Below are 17,140 nucleotides of genomic sequence, written 5' to 3' on the forward strand. Positions count from 1 at the left end.
TGACTGAACAAAATAACAATGTGTATTTTATCTGTGTATTTAACTGTTTGCCTGGATTTCAAGTTTATAGCCCAGCACTGGCCAGAAAGGGTACACCATCTAGTGCTAAAAAAAAAAAAAAAACAGCTCTGCATGCAATACTCACTTCCTCTCTAGTCCACAATTCATTTTCACTGTTACAGTGTGCCCTCAATCTTCCAAGTTTAATAATTTCCAGTGTCATTCAACTTGGATGGGAGGACATGTTGTGAGTGCAGGGTCTTATGCACCCTCCTCCTCAGGGGGCTTTAATACACCACTACAGAGTACAGACTTCTAGTGTCATGATGCAGAGGGTGGGCTATCATAGAGGACTGCCCACTGATGAAGAAGATTGGAAGAGTACCTTGAGAGTCACTTGACCTGCTTGAAAACTCCACAAAAAGGGGAGTATAAAAATAATAAACCATAAAACACTGCGGTGGGGCCACCAAAGGTAAAGGGGGTAACTCTAGAGGGAGGTGGAGCCTGGAGTTGGTCTAAAAGTGACCCTGATAGCACAGGTTGATTTATATGCACAACATAACTGCTAGAAGAAGACTGCATATATTTATCTTTTCTGCTGCCTGTTTCTTGAAAAGCCGCTGCTTCACTGTTCTCCATCTTCTGCAAGTATGCAACCAATTGGATAGATTGACTACCTGCTCCCCCATAGCTTCTACATTCTGTAATAATATATGAGCCGTTAGGAGAAACCATAGTGAGTGGAGAGGTGAGCAGGTACGCATACACCGGGAGTGTGTAAATGATTGCAGCAGTCAAAAGAGCAGTGAAGTAGTGGTATTTAACCACTTGCCCTCCGGAAGATTTGCTCTCTTCATGACAAGGCCATTTTTTGTGATACAGCACTGTGTTACTTTAACTGACAATTGGCACAGTTATGTGATGCTATATCCAAAAAAATCAATGTCCTTTTTTTCCCCACAAATAGTGCATTCTTTTGGTGGTATTTGATCACCACTGCGGTTTTTATTTTTTGTGCTATAAACAAAAAAAGACAGACATTTTTGAAAAAAAAAAAAAAAATCAATATTATTTTACTTTCTGCTATAAACCTATATGCTATATTCTGCTACATATTTTTGGTAAAAAAAAAAAAAATAGCCCAATAAGAGTATATTGATTGGTTAGCGCAAAAATGATAGCGCCTACAAACTATGGGATATTTTTTACCAGTATTGGCGGCGATCAGTGACTTATCGTGGGCCTGCGATATTGTGGTGGACAGTTAGGACACTAACTGAACTTTTTGACACTTTTTGGAAACCAGTGACACTAATACAGTGATCGGTGCTAAAAACTTGCACTCTCACTGTACGAATGATACTGGCTGAGAAGGGGTTAAACACCAGGGGCGATCATAGGGTTTACTGTGTGCCTAGCCAGTGTTTTCTAACAGTGTGGGGGGTGCTTTTACTGGGGGAAGGCATTGATCCATGCTCATGCTTTGCAGGAACACAAGATCAATGCCTTCCCCACTGACAGAACGGCAATCTGCCTTGTTTACAATCGCTCTTCTGCCAGTATACCAAACGATCAGCAGGTGCCCGGGGGGACATCGGGTCCGCGAGACCCGCTACTCAGCTCCCACTGTGTAGAATCACAACGGAAGCGAGCCGCTGGCATCACGCACTCGCTTCCGATACCCCGAAGTGCAGGATCACAAATAAATACCTAATCCTGCGCAACACTGCCACCCTGTAGCTGCAAAACTGCTATAGGGCGGACGGCAAGTGGTTAAGAAATGGGCTGTCAGAAATTGTAGTTAAGTGCAGTCTTTATTTAGTAGGTGTTATACAAACATCCTGTCCTTACAAGGTTTGGTTCACACTTGGGAGGACAGTCTAATAATTTCAATGAGTTGCCCTATGCATGAGAAATGTGGAAAAGAAACCCCTGACTTTTCCAAAATTGCACTGCACTGAAACACATGGCGCTGTGGCACCATGCATTTTGTTGTACACATTAGCAGATGTGTGGAGGTGCTATTAACACTGTAGCATGCTTCTGTGGGTGTTAGGAAAACACGCAATTTTTCAGATGTTCCCGACATGCAATAGTGCAAACTTAATGTAATCTTAAGTATCATTGACCTTTTTTTTTTTTTTTGGTGGTTGCCATGTATCTGAAACTATATTTTTATTGAGAAACTTCTTTCTTTGCAGAGTTACCATGGTACCCGAGTCAAGCAAATTCAAGACGTGTGTGTGTTGTGGTGTACAGAAGTCATATATGAGATATGTGATGCTAAAGTGTCCTTCTGGAAAAACAGTTAACTACCAATATGAATACATTGAACAATGTGGCTGCAACTCTCTGCAGTGCCAGTAGTTTTGAGATGTTTACTAAAGAAAAAAATGCACACTGGAAATGTAAATAAATACAAAACTCATGCTGTTTGTTGCTTTTTATAAATTTCTATTCTGTAAACTACCTTCTTGAAAGGTCTTAGGTTGATTTTAAAGTTTGGGCTGTTTTTCTATACTGCATTATTCAAACATAGTCTACGATGTGTGCCTTCATTGTAATGCATACTTCAGCAAACTCCTTCACATGGTTGCAGATACTCCTTTCTCCAAAGCTGTTTGACTACTTTTTATGTAACATTATCTCCATGTGATCCTGAAATTATTGTGATTCTTACCATTGCCTCACTTCCATAAATTGGTATAGTTAGTGATCTGTGAATAGGTGAGCATTAAAATGTTGTGCATTTTGATTACATACATAGTAAAATATAAATAGTTTCAGATTTTTGACTAAATCAAAACAAACTACAGTAAATAAACATGTAAAATTGTGCTAGCACAGAACATGAAACCATGTTCCCCAAACGATTTAATACTCATTCAGATTTGATTTCTTATCAGCCTTAAGTCTATATGTAGACTAGATAGTTATAGTTAGTAGTTATAGTCATTTGTGCTATGGTTGTGCCCAATTTCTTTTGAAATTAAGCTACATTTACAACAAGCTTGCAATTTTAGGTAAAAAAAAGCATGAACACAAGCAACAGCCGATGTTCTGGAAACCTAGATAGGAAACATAGATATGTAACTGCTTTTTTCAGGATCCCATTTTTCAACTGCCCTTTTAAAATCCTTGATCCTCATACACAAGATCAGATTATCGAACGATCTGTTGTCTGTTTTTTGTTGCATGTCAGTGTCATGTCGAAAGTGAAGAGGTTACTTTCATACGAAAATTCCCGTACAACAGAATTCAACTTCAGAAGTGATGTCATGTGTTGAATTGTTTTGTATGTGTTCTTTCCTTTCTGAGCATGCCTAGTCTTGCTCCTACGATTTTTTATTTGGACGAAAACTGTACTAATTAAAGAAAATCGGACATAGTGTTGACGTATGATAAAAATTTTATAGCGTGCGCATCCAGTTTTTGTCGTCCGAAAATTCGTAATTGGCTGTCAAAAGCACCATACTAACAATCTGAAAATCGGCAGATCGTTCGTCAGACAAAATTTTACTTCCGATTTTGGTATCATGTGTACGGGCCTTTAGGCAATCTGTTCGCTGTCACTAGTGGCAGGCATGTGGTGGAAGATTTTTAAATGTATGTAAAATGTTTAAAGGTGCATACACGTATGCAATGAACTTTTAGTTTCAGCCACATTTTAATGTTTCTAAACCATCCTTTGATATTCCAGATGTATCGTGTCAATTTTATGTTACATATAGAGCTTTGGAGAAGCTGTAACTTTAAAAGTTATACATTTAATGTGATAAAACAGAATGATAAATACATTAGATTGCATTTAAATCATAGACAAATCATTTATTGGGATTGTGAAAAATATGCATAGATTTCAATGTTGCTTTTTCAACATGTAATAAAACTGACTGCTGCTGAAATCAGACTCAAATATTGTTTTTTCTTTTGCGTCCAAAACCCTTGATTCTTAGGACAAGCCTACAAAAGGTTATTAAATGTACCTAGGTCAACTAAGCGCATCAGGCATAGAGGGCCGTGCAAAGGGGAAAACATTTGACATACGTATTGGCGTTAATTATGCCCCGTGCAGATATACTTGTGTGAGTTGGTGTGCGACCTTAGTGGACACCAGTTTGCATTTATCCAGAATTTTTCCCCATTACTCATCATCTAGACCATCTATGTGTATTTCCTAGGAGATTTTGGGTAAGTAGGCAAATATGGAGGCTAAGGGGCTAAATAACAAGAAGTAAAACGTTGAATTCAGTTTTTTGGGGTCACTGCCACTTGTAACGTCTATTATGGGAATGGGTGTAAGTATTGGGACCGTACAACTTAGGTAGCAAAATAGCATTCAATTCTTAAGTGTAAATGCTTCCTTTACCTCAAATGTCTTAATATCTCTGGTGTCAGTCACATGGTGGACATAGCATATGCCCTTAGAAGCCTACAAATCTGAATCCAGTATTGGTAAAAGTTCAGGTTAATGTTTAGTTTCCCAGAAGGGAGGAAATTGTGGACTATGGAGTATTTTCAATTTCATCATAACCACACCTGTTTGTGGTGATAAAGAAGACTAGTTCGGTTATAAGCTGTGAAGGATCCCCATACCCCTCTTAGCATCTCACATAGAGGGTGTGGTGTGGTAGACATAGATAATCTACAGATCACCAATAGATAACAGAGATGATTGGATTTATCTACATGATAGAAATGGGACAATTGAGCTGCAAGATAATATAGGGTAAAGTGCAGCATGTTTTAAAGTTGTCAAGATTTCTAAAGTGTGCACCAGGGTAGTTTATGTCTGCTATTGCCCCAGACAAAGGAATAAAGTATGGTGTTCACAGTCTTAAAGAATTTAAGGGGTATACTGTATATATTGGAGAATGCCAGAGAATATACAGAATCATGGGTAATTAGATTATCTTTAAGGGGTTGTAAATTCAGAGGTTTTTTTTATCCTAATGCATTCTATGCATTAGGATAAAAAGCCTTCTGTGTGCAGCAGCCCCCCTCAGCTCCTAAACAATTACCTGAGAACCCTCTCTGTCCAGCGATGTCCACGAGTGTCTCAGTCGTCTAAGATTCTCCTTCCTAAATGGCTGAGTCACAGCAGCAGCACCATTGGCTCCCGCTGCTGTCAATCAAAGTCAGCTAGCCAATCAGGGAAGAGAGAGGGCAGGGCCGAGGCAGGCTCCATGTCGGAATGCACACAGGGAGCTGTGACTCTGCTCAGGTGCCCCCATAGAAAGCTGCTTGCTGTGGAAGCACTGAACAGAAGAATTTGCTAAAGACAACAACATCATCAGCAGTAATCAGCATGGGTTTACAAAAGGGTGTTCTTGTCAAACCAAACTGTTAACATTCTACAAGGAGGTGAGCTAGAAAGGGGGAGACCTGTGGATGTGGTGTATCTGGATTTTGCTAAGGCATTTGATACAGTTCCCCTCAAACGCTTAATTTACAAAATAAGGTCTGCAGGCATAGACCACAATGTTTGCTTTTGGATAGAAAACTGGTTAAAGGGGAGTGTCCAAAGGGTGGTAATAAATAATGCATACTCAGACTGGTCTGGGGTGGTAAGTGGGGTCCCCAAAGGCTCAGTCCTGGGACCAATTTTGTTAAATTTATTCATAAATAGCATGGAGGATAGGATCATTAGCTCAATGTCAGTTTTTGCAGATGACACAAAATTAGGCAGGGCAATAACTTCACATCATGATGTAGAAATCTTACAGAATGACCTGAACAAAATAACAGTGGGCAATAACAATAATGGTGGGCAACTACATGCCAAATGAGGTTTAATGTGGAGAAGTGTAAGGTATTGCACTTGGGGACTAAAAACATAAACGCAAAATATGCTTTAGGGGGGAAACCTCTGGGGGAATCAAAAATTGAGAAAGATCTGGGAGTCTTAGTAGAAGATAAACTAAGCAATAGCATGCAATTTCAAGCTGCAGCTGCCAAATCTGGCAGAATATTAGCATGCATAAGGAAGGGGATATATTCCAGAGATAAATCTATAATCCTACCAGTTTATAAAACTCTGGTCCAACCACATCTGGAGTACTCTGTCCAGTTCTGGTCCCCAGTCCTCAGAAGGGATGTGTTGGAGCTGGAGAGAGTCCAGAGAAGGGCAACTAAATTAATTAGGGGATTGGAAGACCTTAATTATGAAGAGCACTTACAAGCGCTTGATTTATTCTCCCTGGAAAAGAAACGCCTGAGAGGGGACATGATAACGATTTACAAATACCTCAACGGTGATCACAGCATAGAAAAAAAACTATTCAGTCGCAAGGAATGTAAGAGGACACAAGGCCATACAATGCGATTAGAGGAGAAGCTATTTAACCTAAGGCTATGCAGGGGTTTTTTTACAGTAAGGGCTATAAGATTGTGGAACTCTCTACCACAAATGGTGGTAACTGCGGGGAGTATGGCTACGTTTAAAAGACACTTGGACGTACATCCCAAAGATAAAAACATTCAGGGGTATGGGAAATGAATATATCCACCCACACCTACACAGGTTGTACTGGAAGGGCTATTGTCTTTATTCAACCTCAACTACTATGAGGGAGGGGCCAGGATCACAGAAGAGGAGAATCTGAGCTGCTCTGTGCAAATTGACTGCAACAGAGCAGGTAAGTATAGCATGTTTGTTATTTTTATAGGAAAAAAAAACTGGACAGTCACTTTAATCAAATAGATTCTACCCATCACTCCTAAATGAGTTCTGGCCCATGTTTGAATTTTGGCTTTTAGTAAGGTGAATAGGGGTTCAATGTTTAATGATATGTAGTCTGAAAGGGGATCTGGTGACATGCATGTTCAAGAACTCTCATAAGAGGTAGGTGGAAACTCAGTATTTTCCAAATTACTTGATAGTATGTGGAGCAGATAAGAGAGGGTCAAGAATCTTCCAAATTAATAAACATATCTGAATACAGGCTAATAGTCTTTACAAATGGTCCTACACGCAACCCCCATGTACTGAAATTGGATCTAATGGAGATTGCAAGGAGCTCTGAAGCTAAGGCATAGAGAAGGGGTGATAAGGGAGAGCTCTCATGCGTTCCTTTAAAAAGAAGAAAAGACTTAGTGATCTAGCTATTCACCAAAACTTAGGCCACTGAGGCTTGATACAGTATTTGGAGCCATTTTATGTATTTAGGACAAAAAATAAAACATTCCAAGTACTGCATAGATAGCACCACTCCACTGAATTTAAAGCTTTGGCTGCATCTAAAGTCACAACTACCCTTGTACCAATGTGATCATGGGAGGCCTGTAAATTAATAAATAAACATCTAGTATTAAATATTGAAGGACCAAAATACCCCCCCCCCCCCCCCCTGGTTCGTTTCGCACCAGAAGTACCAAACATGGAAAAAGTTCAGACCGAGTCACAAACCCTATTAAAGCCTCTGAGACTGGAACTTGAAAAATCAAAAGTCTCTATTTTGAAGGCTTGTATGCAATTTTTTGGCCATAAAAAGGGTATGGGAGCCCGGGTACTGCCCTGGGGGACGTGATCAATGCAAAACCTTTTTTTAAAAAAAAGATTTTTTTTTTTTTTTAAAGAAACTTTATTGAAACAAATGTAAGGTACATAGAAAATGCAGGTGTACAGATGAACAACACATTTTACATTTTACGGGGTCAGATGCCGAGCAAGAATAAAGGCTCGTGACTGACCGGGTGGCTATAGCAGCATGGTACATTACATAAGATCAGACATTCAAACATACTAGAACCCAAGTTGGATGGATCTTTGTCACGTGATGGCTCTATAGCCAAAGGGGGATTAAAAAGAGAGAAAAATGGGTGTAAAACAAGGATAAAAGGAAGGGAAGGGGGCGGGGATAAAAGTGGGTGACGATGCCAAACCTACAACAACTTAGCCCTACCCAGGGGCAGAGTGTAGGAAAGTTTTTGCTGACAGGGTAGAGTTCACATCCTTAGGTAGCGAGTCCATAAAATCCTGCCATGTGCGTGAGAAACAGTCCACGGAGGATTGAAGGTGGAAGTCCGTGTTGAGCCAGTCCTTGGTCATGAGGCTTAAGAGATCACGATGAACTTGTAATACGGATGGGCCCATTGTCGAAATCCAGTTAGCAAGTATAACTCTGTGAGCTATCAGTAGGCAAGTGAGGATCCAATTGCGTGGGTGCGGTGGGGGGCGGCTAGTCCATAACTGTAGCTGTTTGTCCCAGTATCCAAAGATAAGTAAGAGGGGATCTTTTGGTAGTTGTAAGAGCGTGATCCGTTCAATGAGTAATAGCACTTGGTCCCAGAATGTAGAGATGAAGGAGCAAGACCAAAACCTATGATGAAGGTTCGGCCTGTAAGTTTTACAGTGGGGGCAAAGGATCGTAGATGGGTCGTCCTTGTTGGAGTTGAAGGGGATATAGGCCCTATGAAGAATTTTCAGTCGCGTTTCCCTTCAAGTCTCATTGGGAGTCAAGCGAAGTGACCGGTTATACCCCTGAAACAACTTTGTGACAATGTCCTCAAGAGGAAAGTCTCTGGCCCAGTTGGCAGCCAAGGAACTAGCATGATGTGATGAGGAGAGTCTTTGAAAAGGTTTGTAAATGGTGGAGATGCTGTATGTCCCTGAGTTCAGTAAAGGGTCCAATAAGGGGTCAAGAAATCCGTTAGTGGAGGCGGCACAGGATGTGCGGAGAAAACTTTGGCATTGCAAGATTGGGAAAGTATGCATAGCTGGCAGACTATAGGTGTCCAGGATATCCTGTATCGTTCATGGCTTGCCCGTGACAGGATCACATAGGTCCGAAAAATTTGTCAGGCCCATCCGTTGCCATGTATTAAAATAGTCCGAGTGCAGTCCAGGAATAAAGGCGGGATTGTCCTTTATAGGCAGATACTTAGATATGGAAAGGGGGAGTTTTAAACGTTTCCTAGACTCGCTCCAAGCAATCACCATATCCCGGAGTAGAATGTTGTGTTGGAGCTTTGGAAAAAAAAAAAAAAAAGATTATTTTTAAAGGAGCAGTGATTAAAATTATGCTTAAAGTAAAACAATAAAAATGAAAACATTTTTTAAATATAGTGCCTAGCCCTAGGAAGTCTGCCTGTGAAGTGGCGCATCTGTACAGTATATAAAACCTGTTGCAGCAAAGCTGAAATATATAAAGAAACTGACAGAAAATGTAAAAAAAAAAAATTGGGTCCCACCCCAATTTTTATTAGGCCTTTTGTGTCTGATATGGATTTTTAAGGGGTTCCCACACCAAAATTAAAAAAAAACGGCATGGGGCTCGCCCCCCCAGAATGTTATACCAGACACTTATCCGAGCATGCAGCCTAGCAGGCCTGGAAAGGGGGGGGGGGGCTACTGAACCATACTAGGCTACATACCCATTCACCAAAAAAATTGTCAAAAAGAAATAATAACACATACACAGTTTTTGGCCATTCCTTTATTAAAAATAAAAAATAATGTCCCCGGATTTAGAATCATTGTCAATCACAACACCCGTACCTGCATTGCCGTACCTGCATTGGTTTTTTTTTTTTTTTCATTTAGCTGTCAGCGGAAAAGCCCGTTGACAGCTGAAGACTCATCCATTGTTAAGGATGCAGTGGCCAGCTTCCTTAACAACCAGCTATTCATTGTGCCCTGATTAGGCAAAACTTTCCCCAATCTGGGCTTAGAATGAACTGTGCAGTAAAAAGTGCATTGTGGGGCACTGGGCGGACAAGCATCTCCATGAGCGCCCCGCAAATTTAGGTGTTCGGCAAACGGGTGATGTTCGGGCCAAACTTATCCTCGGTCCGAACTGCTCACCCAACAATAGTATTGAACACAGTGTTTTTACATAATGCCTTTTTGAATGGGATAAATTAAAGATTAGATAACCTCATTGAGGCTTATTACCAAAATTTTAGCTAGGTTTTGAATATCCGTCTGTAATAGGGAGATTGACCCATATGACTCTGGTAATACCAGGTTTTTGCCAGGCTTCAAAATGAGCAGGATTAGAGCTTTGCGCACAGAGTTGGGTAATACTGTGGAGTTATATATACAGTTGAAAAGATCTTAGTCAGGAGTCATTACTTCTCTATAATGTGTGTAAAATTTGAGTGGCAGGCTGTTGATGCATGGTGGCTGGGGCCTTTGCATGTACAAACTGTGCTATAGCAGCATCAGCAGCTTTCTCAACAGTAGTGGGTGCTACATCCAGGAGATGTGCCTTTTCCACTGATAGACGTGGGAACTCAATATGTTGTAAAACGTTCATAATCTTTGTAGCAGAACATGTGACAGTGGAAGAATGCAGGTCACAGTAAAATTTAAAAAACACTACAGTAATTAGCTAATGGTCAGTTATAACAACTCCCAACAGGTGTCTGTAGAGTAATAACAACAGGCGAACTCAAGTCAAGGTTGGTCTAGTGTGCACGGGCGTGTAGTTCAAAGGACCCCCAGACCACATGGGGGGCAGTTGTACCTGTATTGGTAGCAAAGAAAAACTACCATTCCCTGTCCAACTCCTTCGAGCCAGGCAGGGCCACCTGTCCAACTCCTTCGAGCCAGGCAGGGCCACCAACCAAAAAAGATTAAGGCACCACAAGGGCAAATGGAGGTTACATAGTTACAGAGTTAGTCAGGTTGCTAAAAAGACCATCTAATTCAACCTGTAAAAGGGAAAAAGAATAAAAAAAATACAATTTCATATACACAATCCTATACCCACAGTTGATCCAGAGGAAGGCAAAAAAAAAAAACCCAGCAAAGCATGATCCAATTTGCTTCAGCAGGGGAAAAAAAATCCATCCTGATCCCCCAAGAGGCAGCCGGATATTCCCTGGATCAACTTTACCAATAAATGTTAGTATCCAGTTATATTATGTACATTTAGGAAAGAATCTAGTCCTTTTTTTAAAGAAATCTACTGAGCTGGCCAGAACCAGCTCTTGAGGAAGTCCATTCCACATTTCCACAGCTCTTACTGTGAAGAAACCATTCCTATTTGGAGATCAAATCTCTTTTCCTCTAGACGTAAAGAGTGCCCCCTTGACCTCTGTGATGACCTTAAAGTGAATAACTCATGACCAAGTTCATGATACGGACCACCTATGTATTTAAAATGTTGATCATATCCCCCCTTAAAGGAGCTGAAAAGGCAGAAGTTTATTTTTTTTATTTTTTTTATCTTAATGCATTCTACACATTAAGATAAAAAGCCTTCTGTGTGTAGCAGCCGCCCCAGCACTCCCTAATACTTTCCTGAGCCCCATCTCTATCCTGTGCTTAAAGCCCTCATCCCTCTGGGACTCTCCCTCCTGGTTGGCTCCCACTGCTGCCAAAGTCAGCTAGCCAATCAGGAGAGAGAGGGGGATGCGAAACGGTAGCTCCATGTCTGAATGGACACGCAGAGTTGTAGCTCAGCTCGGGTTCCCCCATAGAAAATTGCTTGCTGTGAGGGCACTCGAAAGAAGGGAGGAACCAGGAGCAGTGAAAAGGGACCCGAGAAGAAGAGGATCAGGGCTGCTCTATGCAAAATCACTGCACCGAGGAGGTAAATATAAGAGCCGGTTCACACTGGGGCGACTTGGTCACCTGACAAGTCGCCGTGGGTCGCCTGCCATAGATTAGCACAGGACCCGTTCTAATAGGAGCGACACAAGTCGCTCCGACTTAGAAAAATGGTCCTGTACTACTTTGGGGCGACCTGCATTGACTTCAATGATATGAAGTCCGTGCATGTCTCTCCGAGGTCACGGTGCGCGCTGTGCACCGCAACTTCACAGGTCGCCCTGGCAAGTCGGGTCGCCTGTATGTGAACCGGCTCTAACATGTTTGTTATTAAAAACAAAAAAAACAAGACTTTAGAATCACTTTAATCTCCTCTTCTCAAGAGAAAATTAATGCAGTTCCTCCCAAAACTGAACTGCATATTCCAGATGAGGTATTACTAATGATTTGTACAGACAAAACTATATCTTTCTCTCTGGAGAATATACCTCTCTTAACCTCCCTGCGGTATTTCCGAGTGTGGCTCGGGGTGGAATTTGAGTGCCATTAGTGGTAACCCCGAGCCACACTCGGGGTACCGCCAGGGAGAAGTCGTTGGATCCTGGAAGAGTTACTTAACTTGTCCCCAGGATCCCGCAATGTATTCCGGCAGTGTACGGCGGCCGGATCTTCCGCCTGATGCTGTGTTCCCCCTGCTTCCGTTTCCTGCGAGCGTCGCGTCGCAAGGGGGTTGAACTGGCGGCAAATTCAAAAAGTAAAACATACTGATATATTGTAATCCTATTGGATTACATTACTAAATAAAATAAATTGACCTTAGTTTGCCCCCCAGTGCCCTTGCCTGCAGTTTAACTGTGTATGTATATATATATATATATATATATATATATATATATATATATATATATATATATATATATATGTATGATCAGTAATGAAAATATAATTGTTACACTCTGAACCACAATTACAGAATAAACAAAACAAATTCAGTAGCGCAGGAATGGTGGTAAACCCCACCAGCTATTATAATGCTCCCAAAAGCAATAATAATCTTATGATGCATGCAGTATGGCTACAAAGTGCCTGCCCACTTTTGTTAGCACTATTTGCAATAGTCCATAAACAGTCCATAAGATCAAAACTTGGCTCTTAATAATTTATACGCTCATCCAAGAGGGCAAAGATAGTGAGTATAGAGGATGCAACATCACTCTCCACCACCAGTGTGCCAGGGATAATACGGATGAAATGAAGACTCACCAGAACCATATGTCTACCCACTCTCATGGATAAGGCACCATCAGCATATCATAACCACTCTATCCCGTCCAGTATGTTATTCAGCAAAGTACACTCTTGACCATGCATGTGAAGACAAGGAAAAAAAGCTTCCACTAGCATGATAATGTTTCAACTCTATTTTTTTATATTAAACAGTACACATTGCACTCACTTGGTTCTTATTACAATATAGCCACAGTAGTAATAAGAAACAGCAGAAGTGACCCCCTTCAGTAATCAGTCAGCTTCATGCTACAACCAAACTCCCTCCGGGGACTCCCACCACTCTGTATTGCAGTAAAATGTGAATGCCGACCCCGACCGGTTTCGTCATGTCCGACTTCTTCATTGGGGGCATTACCACACAGCACGGCAGTTCATTATATAGTACACCACCCTCTGCCCTACACACACGAGTGGAGGCAGTGCACACTGCAGCATCAGACTCATTCGGCCAGCATTACAGAGCTGTCTCCCTGTCCGTGCGGCTCTCCAACTATACCATTAACCCCATAAGGGCCACCAACACAAAAACGTAATCCGCTGACACTATAAAGCATTTAGCCACTGCCTCACTGTATTAGCTAGCAAGTACACACCCGCCAGTAATGGATTGACAATGGGAAACTATCCCATAGCCCTGTGACAATTAACCCAATAAGGGCAGATGAACTGGAGGTGTTACTCTTTACAACGCCAATACAAATAACCCCCCCAAGCATGAGTGTATATTGCACATGGCATAGGATTATAAATGACTGCACAGGCATAATGACTTAAACTGGGGGTCTATATAACATCCCTCATATTTATATGTGATGCCATATCACCATTGTACCAATATTGAATATAAAACAAACTATGTCAAACATAAGTTTATAAAATCACGCTGCAACATATGCATATAGCCTCTTAATGCATTGACTATGGTCTATGTATGTGGCAATAGTAATACCCCATAAACCATAACAGTACTAATATACACACGGAGGTAATACCTCCCCACATATTATCTCAAATACATAACTGCGTAATACCAAAATAAAATATTATATATGGTAATAAAATTACATTAAAATAAATTGAAATAAAATACTTCTAAAAAATATATATATATATAAGTGGGCATGATAGTCCACCCATCTTTCAAAGAGCCTAACAGTCATAACCCCCAAATCATATCAATACCAGCACGACAATAATCAAAACTGCTACTCTCCCCATTATACATTCGCCTCTTCCTATGAGTCACTAATGAAGCAGTTTAGATCAAGTTCGATATTGAGGCCCATTGGATCGAGAGCTTGAGTAAAAAATATCCATTTTGTCTCGCATTTAGATAGCTCCCTGATCTAATTTTCTCCTCTCCATGAAGGGGGCACTCTCTCAATTCCCCAGAAGTGTAGACCCCTAGGGTCCAGTTGGTGATGTCGTTTGAAATGTTCAGATACACTATGTTCTTTTTTGCCCTTTAGTATATTACTGATGTGTTCCCTCACCCTCTGTTTTAACGTACATTTAGTCCATCCAGTGTTTAACTGGTTGCAGGGACACATCAGGGCATAAACTACATGGGTCGTATCACATGTTATAAGATGTTTAATCTTAAATGTGTTCTTAATTGCGGGCACCTCAAACTGTTCTCGTTTTCTCAGATTTGTCCTTGCAACATCACAAGCCCTGCACCTTCCACACATGTGAAATCCTCTCCTTCCTGGAAAGAATGATGTATTAGAAGGGTCGAGGATCTTTTTGACTACCCTATCCCCGAAACTTGGGGCCTGTCGATAAATGAAGGACGGTACACTGGGTAGTACAGCGCCCAGTGACCTGTCCATTCCCAGAATGTGCCAATGCTTTTTAAACATGGCTTCTATTCTTCTGTAATCTTCTGAATAGTCGGATAGAAAGCCCTACTGCTTTGTATTTCCTGAGGAATTGGTATAAATTCTTCTGTTGTTCTCCAGGCATCTTGACCTTGGAATCTCCAATACTCTCTGGATTTCCTGATCCAACACTTCCTCTCTGTATCCTTTATTCACAAATTCAAGAGTACAGTTACGCCTTATTCGCATTAACTGCCCACGAGGAATGTTTTTTTACCATGTGGGGTGGTGCCTACTTTGAATAGACAAGTAACTATTTCTGTCTGTGGGCTTGAAATAGACTTTCGTAATAAATAATAAATAAAGGTGTTCTGGTACCAAAAATAATTGTGGACTAGACAGAAATCAAGGGCCTTTTGAAAAAAGACCTTTTGATCGAAGGGTACCTCCTTTATTTTGCTCAATGCCCAATTTAGGGCCAATAGAGCATCATCATGTTGGATGATGGTATAGAGAGACGACACGTCCGCCGTCACTAGGAAGGTAGACGAGTGGTCTCCCAACAACACATCATCCAAAGAACACAATAGGTCCTTAGTGTCCTTCAAAAGGCCTTGGTACATACAACACTTGGCTGTAAAAAAAGTATCCAAATATTTGCCTAACCTGGCACTGACAGAGCCAATGCCATTGACAGTTGGTCGGGCCGGAGGACAAGTGGAATTTTTATGCACTTTAGGGAGTGTGTATATAATGGGTATCCGGCAAGCACTAGGAATGAGGTACTTCTTCTCCCTCTTTATTAGAACGTGTTTCTTATACCCATAATTGATCAATGTCTTCAGATCTTTTTCAAAATTGTTTGTAGGGTCACATGGTAATTTCACTAAGTTGCATCATCCTCCAACATGGCTTTCAGTTGATTATGATATAATTCCCTATCCATGATCACAACACCTCCACCTTTATCTGCAGGCCTTATAATAATTTCCTTCCATTGTTCCAAGGATTCCAAGCATTCCTGAATATGTTTGTTTCTGTTCATGATAGTATGATCAGGTTTCAGCGATTGTAGATCAATAAACACCAAATTCTTAAAGACTTCCACATAATGAATATTACTAATCAGTGGATTAAAAATAGACTTATTGCGAAGTCCACCACTGTTGATCATACCACTTCCACCAATATTACTAATAGAAGTGATGGGATTATTAAGGAAGTACTTCTTCAAGTTCAACTTCCTGATGAATTTATGTGTGTCAATGTAAACATTGAACTTGTTCATGACCCATTCCGAAGCACATTTCAGGGCTTGGTTAAGAACATGCAATTCATTTTTGGTTAGTTGAACTTTGCTAATGTTGAAGATCTCCTCATTGAGTATTCTCTCCTTCGTTTTTTTGTATTGGATGCGTCTTCCAGCCCTGACTCCCCTTCGGGTCTTTGATCTTCTCTGGGTGGCACCCGGTTCCCTTGTTGTGTGTGGGCATACGGTCGATGATGACCCCTCCCTAAAAATGACTGATTCCAGGGTGTTTGATGATAGTAATACTCCTCTTCGTCTCCTCTATCTTCCAATGGTTGGTAATAGTCTCGTGTAGGTACCCCTGGGGGGGTTCGGTCTCATCCCCCATGTTGCACCTCTACTTCCTCCCTGAGGTCTCCATTGACCCCTATGAAAGCCCCTAAAGGGCAGACCCGTCCATTCATCCACACGGGGCTGTGCATAAGGGCTGGGATTTGGGCGGTTCATCATACGAACAGGGGTGATATCCCTCCTCGTATGGTTAGAGGTATTCGTGTTAGCTACCCTAGTCACTGCAATTTCAGGTGACACCCTATTAGGGGTCTTAAGAGCCAGAGTAGTTGGTGGTGACTAGAGTTGAGCGAGCCGGAACTGTATAGTTTGGGTTTGTACTGAATTTTGGGGTGTTAGGGACACAGACATGAACCCGAACATTTTCAAAAACATTTGGGTTCGGGTCCGTTGTTCGGCAATTTCTTTCCGCTTTCTGAAGGGCTGCACAGCAGCCAATCAGCAAGCGTTATACTTTTTGCCCTAAGAGGCCATCACAGCCAGGTCTACTAATGGCATGGCTGTGATTGGCTGAGTGCAGCATGTGACCCTGCCTCTTTATAAGCTGGAGTCACGTATTGCCGGACATCACTGATTTGAACTTAGGGAGAGGATGTTGCTGATGTGGTGCTCGGTGGCCATATTAGCCACTGCAGTGTACTGCATGTGTGCCAGCCAGCCAGGGACATCAGCCTAATCCTATTTTGTAGCTCAGTGGAAAACATTTTTTTTTTTCTGGCTACTCAAGTCCCCTATATTGCCTTTTGTATGTTTAAGGGGTGACATAGTCCATTTGTCTAGCCTGGGATCTGTGGTGCCACAGAGCACTTGTGTATACAATGCACTAAACCGTATATTCCATTTCAGCTATCAAAGAGTGCATCAGTGTATTTTAGTTAAAAAAAAGTGGTCATCCTGATCCACCAAGCCTATTTTACACCGCCAAAATAT

At 41.4% G+C, this 17,140-nt stretch overlaps 1 protein-coding gene across 1 annotated transcript in view; it reads left to right on the forward strand.

The window, feature by feature from the left end:
• The window catches only part of LOC309565954 (intestinal mucin-like protein), a gene marked incomplete at its 3' end in the record, with an annotated part of 95,171 nt that extends 80,377 nt beyond the window's left edge, over positions 1 to 14,794 (forward strand). The window contains exon 12 of the mRNA XM_082270983.1: positions 14,752 to 14,794. Within this exon, the coding sequence (XP_082127109.1) occupies positions 14,752 to 14,794 (43 nt within the window). The remainder of the gene's footprint in view (positions 1 to 14,751) is intronic.
• Positions 14,795 to 17,140: the final 2,346 nt, after the last annotated feature.

The sequence above is a fragment of the Pelophylax lessonae genome (genome assembly GCF_965119305.1).
Source record: "Pelophylax lessonae genome assembly, chromosome: 10".
NCBI classification, from domain to species: Eukaryota; Metazoa; Chordata; class Amphibia; order Anura; family Ranidae; genus Pelophylax; species Pelophylax lessonae.